The sequence below is a fragment of the Dendrobates tinctorius genome, unplaced genomic scaffold (genome assembly GCF_039654945.1).
Source record: "Dendrobates tinctorius isolate UK_male_01 unplaced genomic scaffold, ASM3965494v1 ptg000011l, whole genome shotgun sequence".
In the NCBI taxonomy this organism is placed as follows: domain Eukaryota; kingdom Metazoa; phylum Chordata; class Amphibia; order Anura; family Dendrobatidae; genus Dendrobates; species Dendrobates tinctorius.
The window spans coordinates 3,804,977-3,831,414 of record NW_027361679.1 but is presented as its reverse complement, the minus strand read 5'-3'; the positions used below and the strand labels follow the sequence as shown (position 1 = coordinate 3,831,414).

Genomic DNA, 26,438 nt, shown 5'->3' with positions numbered 1-26,438 from the left:
AATCAGACCAGCGCACAGTCAGTGCACGATCAGCGTATCAAATGCTAAATATAGGATACGATGATCGCATGCAGCCTCATGCGATCAGAGGAGGAACTGACCGGAGGGGGTGTGGCGGGGGCGGGGCTTAGCGGCGGCCCTGCGCTGCGCCCAAGAACGCTAGTCTGAAACTAGCCTTACTCCTCCTAGCTTCACCTTTCTTCTCCTACTTGCACAGCCAATCAGTCCCTTACTCTGCTGCTGCTCCTCCTCCCCTATGATGCAGAGAACAGCAATGTCTTCTGAGACTTGAAGTCTAGGGCAGGGCAGCAAGAGAATTATTAATGTCTGCTGCTGTGAATGTCTGTGTAAGGCTAGGTTCACATTAGCGTTTGAGTCCTCAGTGTATCATCCACATCCGCAAACGCATGCAAAACTGCATGTTTACGCAACGCTTTTTATGCTCTTCATCTTACGCATGATGGAAAAAAACGCTGTGTGTGCATGCGTTTGTATGCGTTTTTTGCATGCGTTTGGATTGTTTATGCTCTTGCGTTCAATATGACATCAGACAAAAATGGGCTTGTCTCATGGGATTTCTATTTATATTTTGAAGAATGCATGTGTACCAATGCGTTCCCATACACAGTAATGCATTTTTTGACGCACCCATCCGCATGCGCATGCCTGCGCATATTTGACGCCTCAAAAAATGCAACATGTTGCGCTTGCAGGACACAGCCGCACATCACAAAACGATGCATGCATACGCAAAAGCATGCGAACGCATGTACCTGCGTACACCATGTTAAATATATGTACGCATGACGCATGCGGATCCATCCAGATCAAACGCTGTGCACACAGATGCAAATGTGAAACCAACCTAATACCAGCCGCGGCAGTCTCTGTACAAATAGGTCTCGTTACCAGTGTTACATACAGGTAACTATTGCAGGTTGGTTGGTGATCAAATGCTTATTTCATGCAATAAAATGCAATTTATTTAAAAATCATACAATGTGATTTTCTGTTTTTTTATTTTTTAGATTTTGTCTCTCACAGTTGCAGTGTACCCTTGATAAAAATTACAGACCTCTCCATTCTTTGTAGGTGGGAAAACTTGCAAAATGGGCAGTGTATCAAATACTTATATTCCTCTCTGTCTATGTAAGTAATAGGAGTCCTTTTGTCAGTTTCATAAAACCCCATCCCCCAGTAGCATAACTTTCTGAAAATGTCATTGGTAAATTCTTTAAGCACCAGAATATACTGAGAAATAGATTTAAAGAAGGCCATAGGTGAACACTTTAATATTTCTACATTATTCTTCTACCTTTCTTTCATAAACATACTAGATAACAAAAACGAGACATATTTTTTTCTAAAACAAATGTAAATGTCAAAAGATGAAAGTACAAAAAATCATACACAATCTACCGTAAGCAAAACCGAAGGTAAATGTCAAAAGATGAAATCATATACAATTTAAGCAAATGCAAGGTAAATGTCAAAAGATGGAAGTGTAAAAAATATGCAATATCAAAAAGTTTTATTTTTCTTTTAAAAATTGTTACTTTTTTAATTCTGAAAAGCTAGTATTTTAGTATTTTGCCTAAATGGCAGCATACAATCAGTGCAAAAGTTTCCTTTCATCATGAAATGCAGGGAAATTAACACTATAGATATTTTATTGTAGTCAATTGGCAATTTCTTCAACATTCGATAGATTCCAATTGGTTCGATGTCATTCTTTTTGAATCTTAAAAATATAAAATAAAAATACTGTCACTATTTTTCAGCAAATTATAGCAGACCCCAGTCAAACACATAATGTATAAGTTCTGCCTATTGTGTTACTTAGAGTTCCCCTATAATTTAAAATACCTTTTGACATGTCATAGTGGAAAGGGTTAGTAAGTCATTCTATATGGAAAGCTTTTCTTGTGCTATTGCCTTTAGAAGTGGTGAAGAACCAGTATTACTATTTCATCATTAAGTACTTAAAGGGGTTGTCCGGTCCTAACTAGACTTATGAATGCCCCCAGCACACGCACTGTGCGTTGCGGGGATTCATCGGTTTCTGAGTTGCGGCCAGAGGGTATGCATTAGTTGTACATACTTCCGGTCAGTGGACTTGGACTTGCTCTCCATAAGCTTGTAAAGAGCAAGGACGTGCTCTCCAGTTGGACATGCCCACTGGTTAGCCACATGACAAGACGGGACTCAGGCTCTCTCTATACAAGTGTATGGAGCAATGCCACGCCCACTGACCGGGACTATGTATAGCTCATACATACCCTTCAGTCCCTGGCTCAGAAACTGTCAAATCAAATCCCCACAGTGAACAGTACGTGCACTGGGGGATTCATAAGTCTGCTGTCACACATAGGGACCGCAGACTTATCGGTTCGGACTGGACAACCCCTTTAACATATTTGTATTATTAAATGTAGTGTTCCTTTATTTTATTATTCAGTGGTCCAGTGATCGTACACTTCTCAGTATTAAAATTGCAACACCAAAAGGAAAATTAGTGGAATTATGAAAGATAGATGTGTTTATGATATGCAAGTGATGAAAAAATTGAATCAAATTTTTCAAATCTTGATTTATTCAGTAACGAGTGTCACACACAGAAATACATGCACTTACACACTTTAGCATGCTATCAATGACGTCATTAATGGCTGTCTGAGGAATGTTCTGCCATACTGAATGCACTTGAGCATTCAATTTATCAAAATCCACTACTGGCAGCTACCATTGCAATTGCCGACCAATGATGTTGTTGATGTGCTTGATGGGAGACAAGTTCAGAGACGCTTCCGGCAATGGTGGCAATATGGAATAGCATTGCAACATTGGTCAAAAACAGGACTCATTGCTGAAAAGGATAGATCTCCATTCAGTCTCCATTACATTTTCGCTCTGCCCCATTATTGATAGCCTTTGACAGCAGCATGTGGTCAATGGATCACATGTAGCTGAACATCTGGCTTGTAGCCAAATGTTGTTCAAACATCTTCTTATAGTTTGTGTAGACACTGATGCCATAGGCTTGATATATGACGTCCAAATGTGGGCATTGCCATGAACAGGCCTTCAGGAGTCCTACTCCTGGTTTTATGGTGTGGGGCAGCATAATGTACGGTAGCCAGCCAAACACCTTTATATTTCATTCCAGGAACACTAACTGCTAGGTGTTACATTGATTTGGTGGCAGAATCTGTCGTACAAACATTTTTGTAAAGTGTCCCATAAGCCATTTTTCAACATGACAATGGTCTAGACATGCTACCATGGCCTGAAGCATCTCTGGAGGTGTCTCCCATTGGGCACATCTAGGATGTCAACGTTCGGCAACTGCAAAAGAAGCTGCCAGCAGTTGATCTTGATGATTTACATGCATGTGCATTTAGGATGGCAAAAAATCCTCAGACAATCATTAATAACCCAATTGATATCATGCCAAGGCGTGTAAGTGCACGTATTTCTGTGCGTGACGCACATACTTGATACTGAATGCATAGAGATATTTTCAATGTTTTGTTTTGAGAGGTGTATTTTCACCAATTAAACATTGATGGGATAAAGTATCTATCTGGTAATGGTAATGGTGCTCTGTTTAGTTAAGGGGGCCTAATTACATATATGTGTAAAATGCACAATATTTTTAACTTTGTAGGTTTCTTACTACAGCAGGAGGTACATGTTAAAAAGTGACTTTTATATCACAATTTAATACAAATGTTAATATAATTTTTCCACTCATCTGAATTTTTTTGTAGTGAAAGTATCAAGTCCACCCCTGCTTTGCTTCCCATGGAAACAGAAAAATCAAATTGCACTTAATTTTAATATAGCTGAAATTAACCTAGGAGGATGCAAATATTTAATATCAGAAACAACTGTTTAAATATTTAGGCAATGCTTTCCAAGAGCATATGAAGACAGTGACATAGAACGCTCGCAGACACTTACCAGAATATGGAGTAGCTGTTTTTACAGAAAGCAATTTAACACTTTCTTTAGTTTGAGCAGATCTATTTCAGTAAAAAAATAAAAATAAACATATATGAAAGTTTCTTGCAAAGTAATCCTAAAAGTCACAAAATGAAAAGAATGCAATAATAGCTAATAACTACAAAGACCTAAATTAATAATTACAATTAAAGTCTAAACTCTGTAACAACTGAGTCATCAAAGTTGTGTCATGAAATGGAAGGAAAGAACTGACTGTCACAATCACAGATAATAAAGCAACTTATGGCACTTTATACAAAATAACATTGCCAAAACGTGCCGATTTCTATTGGTCCAGCCTTCCAAATGTCTCTCGACTTCATCTCATAATTGAATTTATATGTCTGATCCTTTTATTCTTCCTGGCAATAAGCCGCTACCGGAGGTATTTGACATCAGCTTAGGCCAATGATGACTAAAAGACCGCTGATTGGCATTATGTTGGCTGATCAGTGGTCATTTAATATCCTATTTAGACAGACTGACCACACTTCCCATTTGCACAGAATGAATCATTCTGAGTACATAAATCATTATTGTTTCCAGCACATGTTCTTTTTATAGAGATTGATGTGCTGCCGAGAATAATTTTTAAGCTTAAAATTATTTCACTCAACACATGAGTGCTTCACTTTTTGGTCGCGTGATTGGCAACCTGGTTACACTGGTCGACCACAGGAAAACAAGTGTTTCTAGGATCACATGATCCTTTAAGTCTCTTCACCTCGACATGCTTAGCATGTCATTCTCCGCAAGGAGAAATGATACTTCTTGGATATCGGTCAGATGCCTCTCTCACAGCCAAACCAGATCTCCCACTTTGCACTGATGAGGGGCAGCACCCCGAAACACAGTATCTGCAAATGGAGTTTCTGGCTTGGCTTTTATCCTAAGTCATGTAACTAGGCTCGTTAAAGGGTCAACATTGACTTTTAGGATTGCTACCTCCAATAGGTGGCACTAGAGTTCTAGTCCTCTTCCTCTCTGAAGAGACAATTTGCATAATTAGGATCACATGTTCACGATATTCAGCTAAATAGAACACATTAATGCCTACTAAAGGAGGGGATTGTAAAAGATAGCTGTTAAATGACAGATATCTGATATGAATGGCCATCTTATAAGCCTGTGTAGAAGCCTTCAAACTGGGTGAGCAACAACCAAACCCTGGTACAAAGGAGAGGTTGTGGAAGACAGTTTATTGTCTCAAGTCATATACCATTGCAAAACTGAGCACCTCTACAAAACACAAGGTAGTTATATTCCATTAGCAAGGTTCTTCTCATGCAAATATTTTAAAGCAGTGCGGTTTTTAAAATGTGCAGTTCGAGTTCTTTTGAAGAAGCACCAACAAAAAGATACTGTAACATTGAGGATCTTAGACACAGCAGCCAGCCAAGGAAACTGATGAAAAACACATCATACTTCCCTTCAAAACTGAAAGATGTATAGCAGTGCCATCAGGTCAGAAATTTCAGCAACCAGATGTACCCAGCTACACCTATCTATTGTTCTACAGTAAAAAGTCTGACCAGAAGTTGCCTTCATGTATGAAATGTGGTAGTAAGCCATACCTTCGACAAGGTAACAAATCTCAGGAAAAACATAGAAACTAAGGTGAACGAAAATGGTAGCCAGTTCTCTGGACTTATGATCAAAATATGATATATTTGGCTGTTTGTTCACTGAGAGGGCTGGATAGCGGTACATGAAACAGTGTCTGTAGGCAACAGTGAAGCATAGTGGAGATTACTTGCAAGTTTAGGGCTGCATAGTAGTGAATGAAGTTGGGGATTTAGCCAAGATTAATGGTGTCCTCACTACTGATAAATACAGGCAGATTATTATCTATCATGCAATATTATCAGGGAAGGGACTGATTGGATCCACATTTCTTCTGTAGCAGGACAACAACTCCAAACCTACAGACAATGTCATTAAGAATTATCTTCAGCATATAGAGGAAACGAGCCCCGATAGCAACATCATCAAGTCTATCTCTAGGATTACATATAGAGACAGAAGGTTTTGCACAAGCCTACATCCACAGAAGATCGGTGGATAGGCTTCCAAGATGTCTGTAACAACTTCCCAGTCCCTCCCTTAAGGCTGCAATGACATCTTACAGTGGAAAGGCCATTATCATATGGTAACAGGACTACGGCATGTGAAGTAAATGTAATAAGCAGGAACGAGAGAGAAGAAAGATAGTTAAGACATTAGCTGTTTATTATCGGGATTATTAAAGCTATGTGTGAGGGGCTAATATCTCGGCAGGTCTGGGAGGGAAGAAAGGGGATGAGGAGTTCGCTGAAGCTGACTGCAATGTTATCATTGGAAATCATGCGGTTTCCTGGTCACATTAGATAAACTGCTGCTTGCCCACAGGTAATTAAACAGTTGCAACGGAAGAGAAGTGTCTAAAGGGTTGAAAGGGATACGTGGGAGAATTATCCTAAAAATGTAGTCAGTACATCCCCAAAATACAATGATCCAAATAAAATGTTAATCATATTTAATTACATTTCATCAGGGTCGGACTGGCCTACCGGAGAACTGGGAGATTCTCCAGGGGGCCCAGGCACTGACACCTGCTGGCATACAGGCCCAGCAGCTGCCTAGGGCCTCTGCTGCTCCAGGGGCCCCCAGACAGTGGCGTGCCGCTAATAGCGGCACAACACGCAGCTACTATTGGGGCCCCCGGTGCCAGCGGATAATAGGAGGCAGAAGACAGCTGCTGCGGCAAAAGCCTGTCTCCGCTGCTAAAGAGAAATTAATATTCACTTTTCCAATGCCCCCATGGACGTGGAGAGAGGTGAATATTCATTTCACTTTTCTAGCAGGTAGTGTTAGCCGCAGGCTGCAGCTAACACTGCCCGCTCTCGGGACTGGCAGACCAGGACCCCTGCTCTCTCAGGGGCCTCCAGCCCATGTGGCCACTATGGGGCCGCAAGTCAGGGGGGCCAGTGCCAGCGCTGCCCCCCAGTGCGTGCCGCATTCAACTGTATGGGCATCATAGATGCCCATACAGTTGAAAGCAATAATGTAGGAGAGAGTGTCAGATGATCCTAACTCACCCATCATTCCCCTCTGCCTCTGAGACAGCCGGTGCGCGATGACGTCACTTCATCACGTACCCACTATGTGCCGGGTAGATGGCAGTGCAGCTGTTGATACCGGAGCAGAGCCGAAATCAGCAGGGAAACGAAGAGGAGAGGTGAGCATTGTGTATATATATATACGAGTATATATATCAGTGAGTACTGGTTGCATTACACCCTATGAGGGGGCTGCATTATACTCTATGAGAGGGCAGCATTATGACCTATGAGGGGGTGCATTGTATTCTATGAGGAGCCTGCATTATACCCTATGGAGGGGTGCACTATATAACATAATAACATATGGAGGGGGGCTGCATTATATCCTATGAGGGGGGTTGCATTATACCCTATGAGGGGGCAGCATTATGCCCTATGAGGGGGGCAGCATTATACCCAATGAGGGGTGAGCGGATTGCATTATATCCTTTGAGGGGACTGCATTATACCCTTTGTTGGGGTGACATTATACCGTATGAGGGGGGTGCATTATACACTATGAGGAGGGGTGCATTATACAGTATGAGAGGGCAGCATTACACCTTATGAGGTGGGCTGCATTATACCCTATGAGGGGGGCTACATTTTACACTGAGGGGGGCTGCATTTACCCTATAAGAGGTGAAGGGGCTGCATTATACCCTATGAGGGGGCTGCATTATGCTCTATGAGGGGGCAGCATTATAGCATATGATGGGTGAGGGGGCTGAATTATACCCTATGAGGGGGGGCAGCATTATATCCTTTGAGGGGGTACATTATATTCTATGGGCGCTGCATTGTACCCTATGAGGGGGCTACAATATATTCTATGGAGGCTGCATTACACCTTATGAGGGGGTTGCGTTATACTCTGATGGGGCTACATTACATTCTAGGGGTGCTGCATTTTATTCTATGAGGGGGCTGTGTTATATTATATGAGGGCTGCATTATATTCTATGAGGATGCTACTTTATATTCTATGAGGGGGCTACCGCAACCCCTGCTACACAATTAAGACTTGTAGTACCTTTTACCGCACAATTGGTGGTCTTGTATTTCTTTCTCTGTAGCTACATAATGAGACCCAAGAATGATTTTCTCTGGTGGGCCCAAGGTGCTCCAGTCCAACACTGCATCTCATCATCACATTACCATAGCAGCAGCACTTACAGCATTTCACTTTCAAGGCCTCCTTTGATTCCCAGTTTCTATCCATTTCCTAACTAGAGCTACCAGTGCTGGATCGGAATTGGCAGCAGCAACCACTAGCAACCAGGTGAACTAAAGTGTTGTGTTCATAGCTCAATTTCAGCTGAGTGCATCTGATGCGGGAGGGAGGGTACCAACATCTTCAATATAGGTCTGCACCTGCAAGGTATTGTAGTGCTGACTTATGAGTGCATCTCCCCTTATTTTTCAGATAATGGGTAAACATGGGAGTAATGTGCATCTGAATGTACATGTGTGCATATTTTATATAAGAATGTGTCCTTTTGCTGTATGTGTCACCCCAGATTAGTACTGCAGTATCTCAGTATCATTAAAAATTGTATTAAACTTATTTTACATTTCAGTGTAAAAAATTAAGCCTCCTCATTCAACCATTACATACATATTAATGTATGAGATCCACTGACATTAGTGATGTTCATAGAACAGGACAGACGGTTCAGAAAGACATTGTCTTCTAGCTTGTTTTCAGTTAATGAATAAATGATACATATTAATATATTTCTGGTAGCAGGATACTTACACTTTTATTTCACTGTTTTCAGCAGCTAAAAGAGAAGACATTGTCAGAAATTACTACCTCAATAAAAAAAACGTAATGTCAAGTAAAGGGAAACCCATAAAAATAATACATTTACACCCATTATAAAATCTGTGTTTTTTGTTTCTTCATAATTGAAACATAATTTGTCCATTTTGGCATCCTAGCTGTTAATAGTTACAGATGCTACAACGCATCTGGGATGTCACAGAATGACTGAAAACTGGCATCAGGTCTGCAGTCATATGACTGGCAGTTGAAATTATGCCTAGAACTCAATGGCACTTGGCTTTTGAGTCTGAATTACTTAACTGCATTCACTGTGGAATACTGTGGAATTTTGAAAAAAGTACAAAACCACTTTCAGCTTTATAACTTCACTATTTTGTAGATGATGCTTACCTGTTCTTCATTTTCTTAAAGGGGTTGTCAGGTCTAAAATAAAAAGTCTGCAGTCACTCTGGGTGACTGCAGACTTGTGAATCCTCTCAGCACAGACTGGGAATGGCGGTGATGTATGCGATAGGCATATTCCCAGGCAGAAGCTGTCTAATAGGACCGTCTTTAGTCCATACAAGTGTGTGGAACCAGGACACGGCTGTCTAGTGGGTGCAGCCTTCCACTTAGCATTGTCATCTACAAGTGGACCAAGGCCACGCCCACTAGTTGGCTTCTGCTCGAGAGTACACAAGTCCCATACACTACCACAGTTAACGACTCAAAAACTGGCGAATCCTTGCAGTACACAGTGCATACAATTAGAAGACTGACAAGTCTGCAGTCACATAGAATGACTTCAGATCTTTCTTTTTTAAAAATGGTCTAGATAAAAAAAAATGCACCGAAATACAAGTATGTGCTGTGCACTACTACAGTTGTGGCCAAAAGTATTGACACCCCTGCAATTCTGTCAGATAATACTCAGTTTCTTCCTGAAAATGATTGCAAACACAAATTCTTTGGTATTATTATCTTCATTTAATTTGTCTTAAATGAAAAAACACAAAAGAGAATGAAACAAAAAGCAAAACATTGATCATTTCACACAAAACTCCAAAAATGGGCCAGACAAAAGTATTGGCACCCTCAGCCTAATACTTGGTTGCACAACCTTTAGCCAAAATAACTGCGACCAACCGCTTCCGGTAACCATCAATGAGTATCTTACAATGCTCTGCTGGAATTTTAGACCATTCTTCTTTGGCAAACTGCTCCAGGTCCCTGATATTTGAAGGGTGCCTTCTCCAAACTGCCGTTTTTAGATCTCTCCACAGGTGTTCTATGGGATTCAGGTCTGGACTCATTGCTGGCCACTTTAGAAGTCTCCAGTGCTTTCTCTCAAACCATTTTCTAGTGCTTTTTGAAGTGTGTTTTGGGTCATTGTCCTGCTGGAAGACCCATGACCTCTGAGGGAGACCCAGCTTTCGCACACTGGGCCCTACATTATGCTGCAAAATTTGTTGGTAGTCTTCAGACTTCTTAATGCCATGCACACGGTCAAGCAGTCCAGTGCCAGAGGCAGCAAAGCAACCCCAAAACATCGGGGAACCTCCGCCATGTTTGACTGTAGGGACCGTGTTCTTTTCTTTGAATGCCTCTTTTTTTCTCCTGTAAACTCTATGTTGATGCCTTTGCCCAAAAAACTCTACTTTTGTCTCATCTGACCAGAGAACATTCTTCCAAAACGTTTTAGGCTTTTTCAGGTAAGTTTTGGCAAACTCCAGCCTAGCTTTTTTATGTCTCGGGGTAAGAAGTGGGGTCTTCCTGGGTCTCCTACCATACAGTCCCTTTTCATTCAGACGCCGACGGATAGTACGGGTTGACACTGTTGTATCCTCGGACTGCAGGGCAGCTTGAATTTGTTTGGATGTTAGTCGAGGTTCTTTATCCAACATCTGCACAATCTTGCGTTGAAATCTCTTGTCAATTTTTCTTTTCCGTCCACATCTAGGGAGGTTAGCCACAGTGCCATGGGCTTTAAACTTCTTGATGAGACTGCGCACGGTAGACACAGGAACATTCAGGTCTTTGGAGATGGACTTGTAGCCTTGAGATTGCTCATGCTTCCTCACAATTTGGTTTCTCAAGTCCTCAGACAGTTCTTTGGTCTTCTTTCTTTTCTCCATGCTCAATGTGGTACACACAAGGACACAGGACAGAGGTTGAGTCAACTTTAATCCATGTCAGCTGGCTGCAAGTGTGATTTAGTTATTGCCAACACTTGTTAGGTGCCGCAGGAAAGTTACAGGTGCTGTTAATTACACAAATTAGAGAAGCATCACATGATTTTTCAAACAGTGCCAATACTTTTGTCCACCCTCTTTTTTATGTTGGTGTGGAATTATATCCAATTTGGCTTTAGGACAATTCTTTTTGTGTTTTTTCATTTAAGACAAATTAAATGAAGATAATAAAAACAAAGATTTTGCGTCTGCAATAATTTTCAGGAAGAAACTGAGTATTGTCTGACAAAATTGCAGGGGTGTCAATACTTTTGGCCACAACTGTATACCTAATCTACTTTTCCCATATATAGGCCAAAAAGTGGATACAAAGTATCCTGAGCACACCACTCACAAAGAGAGATATATCATAAAAAAGTAATACATTTTATTAAGTAAATTCATATCATAGATAAATAAACGAACAAAATACAATTAAGAGGAAGGAATGTATAACCAAATGAAATACACGCAAATACAGGAATAAAAGAATAGATACAGGTAATGGTAAAGTGCAAAAATATATCAGCATGTAAGCATATATCCACCTAGACCCCTAATGGTCTGTAAAGTGCAGAGTGCCATATAGAGGGGAAAAAAAAAAACCCATGCTGGTAATCACATGTAACATGAGCACATAGCCATTTAATCGCCTGTTCAAGGAATTCCTGGAGTCCAACGCACATTTCATCTTTTTAGCTTTTTCAAGGAAATTGTGTGTGTCATGACTTGAGACCTATTTGATTTATATGGTAAACCCACCCAGTCATGGGAAAATCCTCCGTCACGTATGTCACCGCTGCCCCAGGGTCTCAGGTGCAGCCGCTTTCAGCACTCAAGTGTGGCGTGCATGGAGGAAAACCCCCTGATGACGTCATATCCGCACGCCACAAGTGATAGAGGCTGTCGGCAAGAAGCAGGAGACTAAGGTGTGGTACACATGCGCGTCGCCATCTTTTTGTAGTCCAATCACCATACTTTCAAAGCCTATATCTGAAGAGGCAAAGCCCTTTACTTGCCGCGCCTACAGCACATATTAAGTGCAGGAATCTGGGAGAGTACCGCTGCAGTGTAGAAAGAGTCCTATAAATAACACCATATGCAAAAGATAACATTAGAAATCGCCCAAAAAGGTGAAGCACAGCAATAAAGAGCACACTCCATAACGGGTTACTAATAAAGCATTAACCTTTTCAGAAAATTCGCAGGTTGTGTGACAAGGGACTCAAGCATTATAATAAAACACCATCATTTAGAGCATATAATATCATTGCAAATCCCTATGACAGTAATTCCAACATGCAGAGTCTCATAGCACAATTGTTCTCTATAAAAATATATACGGCAATAAGATCAATAATGTAATGACAATAAAGTCACTAATACATTGGCAGAAAGATGTCTAAAACAATCCAATTGCGTAATTATTATAATGATCATTTAAGAGTAAACCATTGTTGGAAAGAATCCTTTTCGCAATGTAGCTCAGCATCAGATGTAGGCTCACATGTTTAACAATCCTGGGTAAGTATGTAAAACCATAGTTCAGACTATATCTGAGAAGGCAAAACCCTTTACATGCCGCGCCTTGTCTTTCTTGTCTGAACTATGGCTTTACATACTCACCCAACAATTACACAATTGGACTGTTTTGATATTTTTTGGATAATGTACTAGTGACCTTATTGTCATAACATTATTGATCTCATTGTTGTTCATATCTATATAGAGAACAATTATGTTATGAGACTCTGCACGTTGGAATTACTGTCATATGAATCTGCAATGATATTATATGCTCTATATGATGGTGTTTTATTACAATGCTTGAATCCTTTGTTACACAACCTGTGAATTTTCTGAAAAAGTTAATGTTTCATTAATAACCCGTTATGGAGTGTGCTCTTTATTGCTGTGCTTCACCTTTTGGGCTATTCCTAATGTTATCTTTTGCATATGGTGCTATTTATAGGGCCCTTTTCACACTGCGGCGGTACTCTGCTAGACTTTTGCATTTAATATGTGCTGCAGGCGCGGAATGTAAAGGGTTTTGCCTTCTCAGATATAGTCTGAACTATGGTTTTACATACTTACCCAGGATTGTTAAACATGTGAGCCTACATCTGATGCTGAGCTACATTGCGAAAAGGATTCTTTCCAACAATGGTTTACTCTTAAATGATCATTATAATAATTACGCAATTGGATTGTTTTAGACATCTTTCTGCCAATGTATTAGTGACTTTATTGTCATTACATTATTGATCTTATTGCCGTATATATTTTTATAGAGAACAATTGTGCTATGAGACTCTGCATGTTGGAATTACTGTCATAGGGATTTGCAATGATATTATATGCTCTAAATGATGGTGTTTTATTATAATGCTTGAGTCCCTTGTCACACAACCTGCGAATTTTCTGAAAAGGTTAATGTTTTATTAGTAACCCGTTATGGAGTGTGCTCTTTATTGCTGTGCTTCACCTTTTTGGGCGATTTCTAATGTTATCTTTTGCATATGGTGTTATTTATAGGACTCTTTCTACACTGCAGCGGTACTCTCCCAGATTCCTGCACTTAATATGTGCTGTAGGCGCGGCAAGTAAAGGGCTTTGCCTCTTCAGATATAGGCTTTGAAAGTATGGTGATTGGACTACAAAAAGATGGCGACGCGCATGTGTACCACACCTGAGTCTCCTGCTTCTTGCCGACAGCCTCTATCACTTGTGGCGTGCGGATATGACGTCATCAGGGGGTTTTCCTCCATGCACGCCACACTTGAGTGCTGAAAGCGGCTGCACCTGAGACCCTGGGGCAGCGGTGACATACGTGAAGGAGGATTGGCCCATGACTGGGTGGGTTTACCATATAAATCAAATAGGTCTCAAGTCATGAAACACACAATTTCCTTGAAAAGCTAAAAAGGCGAAATGTGCGTTGGACTCCAGGAATTCCTTGAACAGGCGAATAAATTGCTATGTGCTCATGTTACATGTAATTACCAGCATGGGGTTTTTTTTTTCCTCTATATGGCACTCTGCACTTTACAGACCATTAGGGGTCTAGGTGGATATATGCTTACATGCTGATATATTTTTGCACTTTACCATTACTTGTATCCTTTCCTTTACTCCTGTATTTGTATGTATACATTCCTTCCTATTAATTGTATTTTGTTTGTTTATTTATCTATGATATGAATTTACTTAATAAAATGTATTACTTATTTATGATATATCTTTCTTTGTGAGTGGTGTGCTCAGGATTCTTTGTATCCACTCTTTGGTCTATGTATTTCACATGCCCCTGTACTTTATGCATGCTGGGAAGTTCTGTATGGTGAAGGTTCCCCTATTGCATTAGTATGTTTTTGGACATTTTTGTGGTTGTACATATATAGGTCAATATTTGCTTCCTGGCACTGCATAGAACCATACCTCCTGCTTCGGCACCGAAAGGCACTCGTTTTTATTTATGGAGTATTGTATGCTGCAGCAACAGGGTGGCAGCATACAATACACAGCATAGTTCTCCCAGTGTCACAGCTATAGCTCCTGTTGCTCTAGCCCATCATGCAGGAGTAGTCAGGATCTGGAGGAAGGAAGAAATTGTTTGAAGGCACTCTTAAGTCTGCAGGGCTGGGAACAGACAGTGTAAAGGGAATCTGTAACCAGGTTTGGCTGAAACGAGTTACGGCCACCGCCTTTCAGGGCTTATCTACGGCATTCTATAATGCTGTAGATAAGCCCCCACTCTGACCTGCAAGAGAAGAATAATAACATTTATTATACTAACTTGCAGGCAGTCCGGTCCGATGGGTATCACAGGTCTTGGTCTGACGCCTTCCATCTTCTTCCGATGCCACCCTTCTGCTTGCTTCATGTGGATGACGCATCCCTGCATCATCAGGCTCCCCAGGATCATGCTGGGAAAGGTCAGAGAGGCCCAACGCCTGATCACTGCAGTAATTTGCTCTGCCCTTAACAGAGCAGATAAATATGCTGACGCAGGAGCGCGATACCCGGGAGCCAATGAAGCAAGCAGAAGGGCATCATCGCAAAAAATGGGAGTCACTGGACCGCCCCGCAGGTGGGTATAATAAGTTATTTTCATTCTCTTGCAGGTCGGATCATTGTAGAATGCTGTAGATAGACCCTGAAAGGCATAACTCATATTGGCCAAACCTTTAAAAAGGCTCTATGAATCTGAGTTACTAATTGTCCAAAAATTCCAGGACTCTCAGAAAAATAGGGCACTTTTTTTTTGCCATGTCCATAAAATAAATCTAAGGCGTCCGTGTTTTTTTTCCAAGCTGAAAAAACTTTTATAGATTATGACTCTAACTATCATTATTTTACAATTTATAGTGAGTGCAGCTGATTAGAGGTGTGTGGAACCCTGGATGTTCGGGTCCGGCGGGTTTGGACAAACAGTTAAAAAAAAAAAAGTCCAGGTTTGGGTCCCAGAACAGTGCCCATACCCGAACCTGAGCCTGAACCTCATTCATTTGAATGGGAGGTCTGAACATCCAGTGTTTGACATGCTGTCATGTGCATGACAGCGTGGCAAACGCTGCTTCTGAACGACGGTAAAATCATTACCGTCCAGTAGCATGAACCCCACGGCTTAGTAATGGAGAGTCATCTGTAAGACACCTATTCATTAGAAATAATACTGTATATTTATATTGTAAATACGCACACAGCCAGAATAAAGTCCTTTAATGGAAATTAACATACTTCTATTTTTTCATTTAAAAATAACAAACACAGTTATACTCACCTAACACCCATTCCATTGAAGCCAACGTCTCTTGTAATAAAAAAGCAAAAAAAAACCCCAACAATATCCCTCACTTATCCATTGTTCTGTCCCACACCGTAATCCATGTCTGGAGATGAACAGTTTTCAATATGGATGGTGCCAAGATGCAACCATCCAGGCTGAATGTTGCCAAGATGCAACCACCCAGGCTGAATGTCATGTCTGTTATGCTGCATGACCCCTGGAGCAGTGTGCACGCGCACCTCATATCATGGCTGCCTGCTGGTGTGCACTCGTGCTCTACCTCATGACTATATGCCTTTGCTTGTGTGCACATGTGCGTCATCTCATGGCTGTCCGCCATCGCTAGTGTGCACGCGTACCTCACCATGGCTGCATGCCGGTGCTGTGCGCATGTGTGCTTTACCTCATGGCTGCATGCCGTTACTGTGTGCTTGCCCATCTCTGCTCTGCCTGCTGCAATCCTCTCTGTGGTCCTGGAGGACCCGACCATGTAGTCCTCTCTATGGTCCAAGAGGACCTGATCCAGCAATCCTCTCTATGGTCCTGGAAGACCCGACCATGTGATCCTCACTATGGTCCAGGAGGACCTGAACCAGCGATCCGCTCTATGGTTCTGGAGGACTGACCCGGAAGTCCCCCCCCATGGTCCTGACCCAGAAGTCCAGGTGCTAATGCCCTATATCAGGCTGCCCTGTTGTGAACTCATTTTCTGGTCTACCAGTTGAGTTCTTCTTCCGGGCTCCCTCTGGTGGTAACAGGAGGTAGTGAGGTTGATTTAATTAGTAGAGATCTGCCACCTGATGATGAGGATAACGATTGGATCTCTGGAATCTCAGACTGGATTTAAGACAGCCAACGCCCTATTCTGGTGCTGGTGATTCCTTCTGGCTTTTCAGGTCTCGGTTTTCAGCTCTGTTCCAGTCATCTCAAGCTAAGTGTTTCTGCTAATGTTCACACTTGATTTTGTTGGTCTATTCAGTTTTTTGTGTGGTCAGCCAGCCCCGGCTGGGGCTGTGCTGAATTTCCACTCTTATTCATCTATATTTGCCAATTTGCTTTTTGTCCCTTATTAGACTGGCCTCTTTATTGCTCTGTCTCAGAATATTTCAGAGTGTTGATATAGTGGGAGAAGTCTAGTGACTTCAGGGTTAATTTTGTTATCAGAAGTGTTGGACATTATTTTTGCAGGGTTTTTTGGGCAGATTGCAGACAGTGTCTTTCCTTTCCTGTCCTTTCTAGTTAGTTTGGGCCCCATCGTTTGCTCAGCCTATTTTCCTGCCTGTTTGTGTTTTCATCTTGTTTCACCATCAATACATGTGTGGGGGCTGTCTATTCCTTTGGGGTCTGCTCTGGGGCAGTTAGTTTTCCCTTTTTCCTGCTTTAGGCTTATTTAGTCCTCCGGCTATGACGAGGCATCTAGATTCATCGTAGGAACGCTCCACGGCTGCTGCTAGTTGGGTGGTTAGGATCAGGGGTCTGCAATCTGCATAGTTACCAACCTCTCTGGTTTTCTGTGGCTTAGCTTGTTTAGTTTTCCTCCTCGGTGACCCATTCATAACACTGCCACTTCCTATGGTCGGGGCCTGAGTATAGTGCTGTTTGTTCTGCTCAATTGCTCCCTGTATTCTGTGCCCCTGCACGCTGCCCTATTGTGCTTCTTCGCACATGCTCTGTGCTTGTACTTCATCTGGTGTCCTGTGTTTGTTCTTTGTCTTGTACCTTGTCTCGTGTCCTGTATCTTGCCTTGTGTACTTTCTCTGTACTCTGTCTTATTGTGCTCTTTTAGCACAAGCTCAGCTTCTCTCCTTCACTCTGTCCTATCGTGCTCTCTTACACAAGCCATTTCTGTACTATGCCTCGCTGTGCTGTCTGTACGCACCTTGGCCATGTACCCTGTCTTGAGCTCTATCTTTTCATTCTGACTTTCCATGCTCCTTTAGCACAAGTCTTGTACTCTGTGCTTTGCCATATACCTGGCTCTGGCATACGCTCCGCTTTTCCCTTGTACCCGGCTCTGTGCCTCAGCATACGTACCACTACCTATCTGTACTCTGCTCTATGTCTCTGACCCGGCTTTGGGCTCTAGCATACACTCCGCTTCTCTTTCTTGAACCTGGCTCTGTGCTTCAGCCTACGTTCTGCTCCTTGTTCTGTACTTTGCCTTGTAGCATGCACAGGCCTTAGCCTGAACCCTGGCACGCCTCCAAGCACGCACAGGCCCTAGCCTGTACCCTGGTGTGCCTCCTAGCACGCGCCCTGCCTTGGACCCTGGTGTGTACCCTGGCACGTATCATGCCTTGGACCTTGGTGTGTCTCCTTGCCTGCTGGATGCCCGGAGCCCGCCGATCGCTGCCAGAGGTCTGGAGCCTGATGACTGCAGCCTGATGTCTGAAGCTGATGTCCGCAGCCTGATGTCCAGAGCCTGTCGATTGTTGCCAGATGTCTGGAGTCCGATGCCATTTATCCCTTGCTAGAACCCTGGTGTGCCACCTAGCACGTAAGATGCCTAGGACCTTGGTGTGCCCTCGCACACACCTTATGCCTCACTTAGTCCTTGTAGCTATGTCTTATTTCTGATTAAACCCTGAGACCACGCTTTATTGAAGAAACCCTGTGACCACGCTTTGCCTTGTACCTTGCACGTTCCCTGTTGCCAGACACTCCCACTCATGTCTTTCTTGAGCCGGCCGTCTGGTTCCAGCAGTCATGGTGGCTCACCCCCTTGGTCTTGCCCCTGACACTCCCTGTATAGGGAGTGGTTCCTCACAAGGTCAGTTTGCCCTAGGTGGGTGCCACGACCCAGAGGGTTCACTCTAGAAATCGACTCAGCAGAAGCTGACTCCGTCACACTGAAGACCACTGATGAGTTAGCTGCTGCTAACAACTCAGCCTTATTGACCAGCGTGACGTCATCAAGGTTACCGCAGGTCACTGAGGTTATGTTCCCAGCTGGGCCAATGAACAGTGAGTTGGTGATCACCACTAGCACTGTGAGAAAAAGTTTCACGGTGCAGTGGTGAGTTCAGTGGGAGAAATTTCTCACGGTGAACTATGGTGCACTCACCACTGTGCAGTGAGAATTTTTTTCATTGTGCTAGTGGTGGTCACCATAGTTCAGGGGCCCGTTCGCTGCAGCTCATTCTTCCTTGCTTCTCAGCATGAATGGTCACATGATGCCACCGTTCATGCTGAAGAGCACATATCGCACAGATGGACTATGGCGTGGGATACTATGGATTCCAGCCATCCCTCCATCCATCCATTCCTCATCCATCTATCCCTCATAAATCCATCCCTCATCTATCCATCCATGCAGTTAGCCCTCCCTCCATCCTATGCAGCCACAGTGACTGTCAGTAACCTCAGTGACATCACTGCTATTCACTAAGGCTGTGCTCACAGCAGCTCGTTCATCATTGATTCTATGTCTGGACGGTCATATCTTGGCACCATCCATGTTGAAAACTTTTTATCCCCAGACATGGAATACAGTGTGCAACAGAACGTCAAACAAGTGAGGGATATGGTTTTTTTTGTTTTTGTTTTATTACATGAGATACAGTAAGTGTTTCAATTGAATGGGCGTTAGGTGAGTATGACTGTTTGTTTTTAAATAAAAAATGAAAAGTTTGTTTTGTTTTTATTTTAAATAAAAGACTTTATTTACCAAACATTTGGCCTCTTCATTACTAACCCTGGACAATACAAAGGTGACAACCCACAAATATAAACCCTACTTGCCACCGCTACAGAGCAAGTGGGAAGAGCCGGGCACAGCACCAGAATTGGTGCATCTAATAGATTCGCCTTTTCTGGGCAGTTGCATGCTGCTATTTTTAGGTGGGTGATCAATATCCATGGTCCCTTACTAGCCTGAGAATACCAGCCCCAAGCTATTTGCTTTAACTTGGCTGGTTGTCAAAAATGGGGGGACTCCACGTAGCTTTTTAAATTATTTATATAAATAATTTAAAAAATAGCGAAGGGATCCTTCTATCTATTCTTGCTAACCAGCCTTGCTAACGCTTACAGCTGAGGGTTTCAGCTGTCAGTTTTACCTGGCTGGTTATCAAAAATACAGGAGAACCCATGTTGTTTTTATTTATTTATTCAGAGCGCAGGTGCCGGATGATGAATACTCCCATAAGCCTTATTGGATCCGATCACGATCGGACTGGAAAAAAGTCGCAGCATGCTGCTATTGTAATTGAAATTCAGATTGCATCCCGCAATAAAAGTCAATGAGTGCGAGAAAAAAAATCACACAGCACTCGGTCCATACGAGTGCTGTCAGATTTCTACACACCGATCGCATTTGAAAAGTCGGCAATTCATATGCGGGTACAGTAAAATCACACTGACAGGTTAGAATAGTTACTTACACATAGAATACATATACACAGCCAACAGCAGGAGCCAACAGGATAGAAGAGATGGATTACATACAGTAAATACAAATGGAATAGGTAGATATATAGATGTCAGCGACCAATACAATTAGCACAGTGTGTGTAAATGACATGCATTTAATTAATAAAAGATTGTTTTGGAAAAAAACAGTGTTGGTTCCCACGCAATTTTGCCATTATTGTGAGCACAAAGGAAGAACTGGACATGCTCCTGGATGAAGATGAACTTCAGAAGGATGTATCTTGTGGCATCAGCATTTAAGAATTGTAGGAAAAGGAAGATTTCATCAGTGATTATCTTGCAACAAGTGCATTTAATAATTAGTTCCAAAAGCTGACATACATATTTTTAACTTTTTAATATGATTATTGTGTAAATTCAGTCATGAATAAAGCTATGTACACCCTCTATGAATTTGACATAATAAAATATTGGCCCTTACAAGAACTTAAACATACAGCCTAATGCAGGCTAAATTCACACGAGCATCTAAAAAATCATTAAAGTTTCATCCAGATAACTCAAATGATGTTTTTCTCATTTGTCATCAGAATGCAATCAGTGTGCAATTCATTTTTATACATTAGCCGTTATTAAAAAGAACACGACTAAATACAGTTTCATATGTTGCAATGTAACTGTAAAAGTGCTATAGGGTGGCTTTGGATGGAAACAATTTTTTTTTTTTTTTGCACATCCATAGGCTTGAATAGTCAAGTCTCATCGGGAAGAAACTAGTGAATTCTGCGATTATTTTCATGAGCAGATTCAGTCTCTAAAAAAAATATCGCTCACGTGAACAGCCCCATTGAATGACATTGGTCTGTGTGGTGTTATTTCTTCCATGGATGGCACTCAGACAAAAATACAGTTATGTGAATGATCCTTTTCATGAATAATGAAGATGACAAATTACACTGTGCTATTATTTATTAACAAAAACTAAGCAAAAATGCAGAAACAGTATGACAGTAACAGTTCTGGGTAGAGTGGAGAGCAAAGCTAAACAAAGCAGAGTTAGCAGGTTCTCGTGCAGTTAAGCTGCAGTGGAAGAGGACAGGTCTGAATAGTATAAGTTTCCTAGAAGTATGAGGGCACAGCTTCAGTCACGTCTATACGCCGGGACAGTCTTAGACTTAAAGTGCGGAAGAGGTATGGATGAAGATGTCAGCTGGGTCGCAGTGTAGGTGAAGATGGTCAGTCTCAGGACAGTACGAGGACAAGGACTGATGGGACATAAAGCCAAGGGAACTTCAGTAAAAAGATACTTTGTCTTAATCTGTATGCTGCAGCTATGTGTAAGTGAATTGCACAGTAAAGTCGGACCTGTTAACCTGGACCCAATGTCTTCTGTCTTGTTTGTAGCCGGAACCGGTCCCATGGAAGGCAAGTTAACGAGGGCTCCCAAAGCAAATGTAAGCAAAGAACATACTCCACCATACCACATACTGCACCGAGACATTTGTTTAGAAGAGGGGTTGCGTGGCAATCAGAACTCAGTTCTGGTCTGCAGCAAGCGCAAACTTGTGTGCCCCAGCCCCGCTTCAAGGACATCAGAAAAGATGCTTCAGGGTAACACCACTTATGCTTTCCTGAAGTGTCTTCCTGTAGCAAAAACTATACGGGTATGCCAATGTCTATAAGACGCCATTTGTACATACTATTATGGTCCCTCCACAACATTTGAATTGGGCTGTGGTCTGAACTTTGACTGAGTCATTGCAAAACCTTCATTCTTTCTTTTTTCAGCCAGTCTGATGTAGATTTGCTTGTGAACTTGGGATCATTGTTCTGTTGCATGACGCAGCTTTGGCCAAGCTTTAGATTTTGATAGCTAGATGGAGTCACATATGCCTTGAGAATGCTTTGATGTGTAGTGGAGTTCATGACTGACACAATGACTGCAAGGTGTTCAAGTTCTATGGCTGCAAACCAAGCCCAAATCATCACTCCTTTAATCAGTGCTTGACATTTATCATGAAGTGTTCATGCTAATATGCTGTGTCTGTTTTTTGCAAAAGTATTTAAGCTTTTGTCTCTGCTGTCCAACACACATTGTTGAAGAAATCTTGTGTTTTGTTCAGATGCATCTTTGCAAACTTTAGTTGTGCTGCCATGTTCTTTTTAGAAATATGATGTTTTCTCCTTGCAACCCTTCTAAACAATCTATGCTTGTTTAGTCTTGGTCTAATTGTACTGTCATGATCTTGAACATTTAACATGCTACCTGAGGCCTTGAGACTCTACGCTGAATTTCTTAGGTTTTTGAAGTGTCTCTGAGCATTGCTCATGGTTTGACATTGGGGTTAATTTGCTTGGACGTCCGCTCTTGGGAGGATTGTCTACTATCTTGAATGTCTTTTTCTTATGAATAATATATCTCACTGTATAGTTTATGCTCATAATTGTTTGGAAATGGTCTTAAAATCCTTCCCAAATTAATGGTGGCAGTAATTGCTTCTCTCGCTGATGTCTTCTTTCTGTGACATTGTGATAACACATACCTGAATTTACAGACCAGTAAACTGCTCAAATGTTTACTTTTACAGATATTATCACAGTTACTGATGAACAATTAATAAAGAGCATTTAATTAGCAGCACCTACCAGCTAGTTATTCTCTTAATTCCTATGGAAGCAGACGGGTGTACTAAATGTGAGGTCATCTATCTAAAAGTAAAGCACAGCCAAAGCTGGGTTATGTAAAGGGGCAATGATCCAAAACACACCAGCAAATCTATATCAGAAAGGCTGTAAAAGAAAAGAATCAGGATTTTACAATAGTTCAGTAAAAGTACAGGCCACAACCCTGATGAAATACTGTGGTGGGACCCCAAGAGAGCTTTGCATAATGGAATGACCACAAACCTCAATGACCCCAAGCAAAGTTGTAAATTCCTCCAGAATGACATGAAAAATGGATAAGGCCACACAGAAAATGATTATTTCAAGTTATTTCTGATAAAGGTGATTCTACAAGATATCTATTTATGAGGTGTACTTAATTTTTCACACACTGCTTATGTATTTTGGCCTAGTTTTGGATAAATAAATAACACAGTATAATATGTTACCTTTTGTTATTCATTTGAGGTTGTATTTTCCTAATTTTAAGACCTTTTAATGACAAGTTTTTTTTATTCTGTCTAATGTAAAACCATAGAATATTATGACTCCTTAGTCTTAATGAATCAGGTAAGCCCCAGGTCATCATGAATTTGATGAGCACAGGTTACCACACCACTTTGTCAAAGCTCAGCAAAAATGGCTTAAAAATGCTGAAATGTACAAACTTTTTTATTAGCTTTGGGCTGCGGAACATTTTTGCTTCTTTTCAAAGCTTTTATGACATGATACTTTTTTGGCATAAAAGCTTTAATGAATCAGGTGTCCTTCCCCAATGCTTTACTCTGCAGCTTGGCTTGTTCAGATTCGTTTTCATGTTTGACACCTTTCCCACCTTAGACCATGTATAGTTTAAGGTGGGCTCGCCCTCCTTGATGCGTGCTCCAGCAATGAGCCCGCAACTTTTCCAGCACATGTCAGCTGATTTGAACAGCTGACATGTGCCCCTAACAGCAGCGGGTGTAATCGCGATCCACCCGTGGCTGTTACCATGTTAAATGCTGCTGTCAATCTCTGACAGTGGCATTTAACATGCTTGTGCTGGAAGTGCGTCACTAATTCTGTCCATAGGTGCCTGTATTACAGGACTGTGGGTCACCAATGGGATGTCATGACAACCTAGGGTCTGCAGGAGATTTCTGTGGTTGTCATTACTGGATTGTTTTGAATGCTGCCCAGCGGGCAGCGCTAATTTCTAGTGAACATTTCCGCTGAAGCTCTGCTGTGTGTAGTACAAGCGATCGGAAGATCGCAGCTTCTAGTCTCCCATGAAGACTATTGAAGCAAGTAAATGTTTTTTAAAAATATTAAAAAAATGCAAAATCATAAAAGTTTGTATCATCCTCCATTTGCCCCATTCAAAATAAAACAATAATAATAAATACAGAGATACTTATTTGGTATTGCAGCATTCAAAATCGACCAATCAATATATAAAAACAATTAATCTGACCGGTAAATATCATAACGAGAAAAAAAAGTTAAAATGCCAGAATTACTTTATAAAAAAAAAAATTAAAAACACAATAACGGGTGATCAAAAGATTGTATTTACACCAAAATGGTAGCAATAAAAAGGTCAGCTCAAAATGCAAAAAATAAGCCATCTCACAGCCCAAGATCATTAAGTAAAAACACAAACACCAGATGTAGTATTATATATATATATATATAATACCGTATTTTTCGTTTTGTAAGACGCACTTTCTTGCCCCCAAATTTGGGGGGAAAATGGGGGTGCGTCTTACAAAGCGGACATGCCTTACCATAGGCCGTGATCAGGGGGTGTCCGGCAGTTGCTGGCTGGTGCTGCGGGTTTCTCCAATGCCCATCGATGCTGCGTGTGTGCCCGGCGTTGCCCGGGGCTCTGCCGACATTGTGTGACAGGCCAGAGCCCTGGCATTTCCACAGTTTCCCTATGTGTGCGGTGGTGCTGGTAAAAATGGCCACCGGCGCTTGTGCAGATGGGATCTCGCACAATGTCGGCAGAGCCCCGGGCAGTGCCGGGCACACACGCAGCACCGCTGGGCACCGGAGACACCCGCAGCACCAGCCAGCAACCGCCGACACCCAGAGAAACCAGGCAGCAGCATAAGACTCCCGCAGCAACAGCACACATCGGAGCCCCCCTCATCCCTGAATGCGGCCTGCAGCATCACTCCACACCTGCCTCCTCCAGCAGCGAGTCTGGGACCCCACTACACCGCAGCCACTAACCCCGGTAAGCAATAAGATGCAAGGATTATAAGAGGCACCACCATTTTATTAAAAAATATTTTTTTCATATTTTTCTCCCCAAAATTTCTGGTGCATCTTATAATCCGAAACGTCTTATAAAGTGAAAAATATGGTAGATATATATATATATATTAAATAAAATTACGTCAAAATGACCATAGAAGATATAGTATTGATCATACAGCCTACCACCAGTGTTCAGTGAAGGTAGTGAAACTTAGTGAAACATCAAAATCAAAAAACACCAACCAAGCAACCAAGGGACCAATTGACCAGGAAAAACCAAACAGGATATATTTAATAAATAATCTTTATTATATAGATGGTAGTATATATAAAAAAACAATTTAAAAACAATGTGCACGTTTTTGGACAACTTACAAAATTGTAAGACAATAAAAAATAGACCCAAATGTATATACTATATTTGATTTATATTCCTCATAAATTAGAAAAAAAAGTGAAAAACTTTTGTGCAAAGAAAGAATCCATAATATATGATGATCAAAAAGTGCATGTGCAAAAGCAGCAAGAGAACCACAATAGTGTCTCAACAATTGTAAAATAAGGCAGTAATGAACTACACAAATGCTGCAATATAAGGTGCAAGGTGCATGTGAAAAAACAACCATAAGATATTATATTAATATCCCATACAATGAAAACCAATTAAATGGGGTCACAATTGCTGCCATATAAAGTGTGGTGCAATAAAAGAGTAATAGAATTAAAGGGGTCATATACCTTTAAGGGTCACCATGTCCCTTTAACGCGCACCCCGACGCGCGTTTCGGATCACTTCCTTCATCCCCCTGCACATAATTTTTTTGTTTTTTTTTCACTTTTTTCTAATTTATGAGGAATATACATCAAATATAGTATATACAATTGGGTCTATTTTTTAATTGTCTTAACAATTTTGTAAGTTATCCCCAAACATGCACATTGTTTTTCATTTTTTTTATATATATACTACCAAGTATATAATAAAGATGTTATTAAATATATCCTGTTTGGTTTTTCCTGGTCAATTGGTCCTTCGGTTGCTTGGTGGTTGTTGTTTTTTCAGCCCCAGATCATGAAAAATGGAGACGCTACGGGTCTCGGAAAATGGCGACTTTTTTTTCTAACCTCTGGATTTTTTTTTCACCATCTAAATAAAATGAACCTATACAGCACATAAACTCATAATGACCTGGAGAATCATAGTGGCAGGTTAGTTTTAGCATTTAGCGACCACGGTAAAAAAAAAAAAAAACTATTGTGGGATTGCACTTTTTTTGCAATTTCAC

General features: G+C 41.5%; 1 protein-coding gene across 2 annotated transcripts in view; it reads right to left on the bottom strand.

Moving 5' to 3' along the window:
* Nucleotides 1–1,514: 1,514 nt before the first annotated feature.
* EMCN (endomucin) overlaps nt 1,515–26,438 on the bottom strand; it is a 263,020-nt gene continuing 238,096 nt past the window's right edge. For both annotated transcript variants that reach the window (XM_073589333.1, XM_073589341.1), the window contains 3 exons: nt 8,845–8,869; nt 3,964–4,025; nt 1,515–1,741 (listed from right to left, as the gene is read on the bottom strand). In XM_073589333.1, the coding sequence (XP_073445434.1) occupies nt 1,695–1,741; nt 3,964–4,025; nt 8,845–8,869 (134 nt within the window). In that variant the 3' untranslated portion in view covers nt 1,515–1,694. The remainder of the gene's footprint in view (nt 1,742–3,963; nt 4,026–8,844; nt 8,870–26,438) is intronic.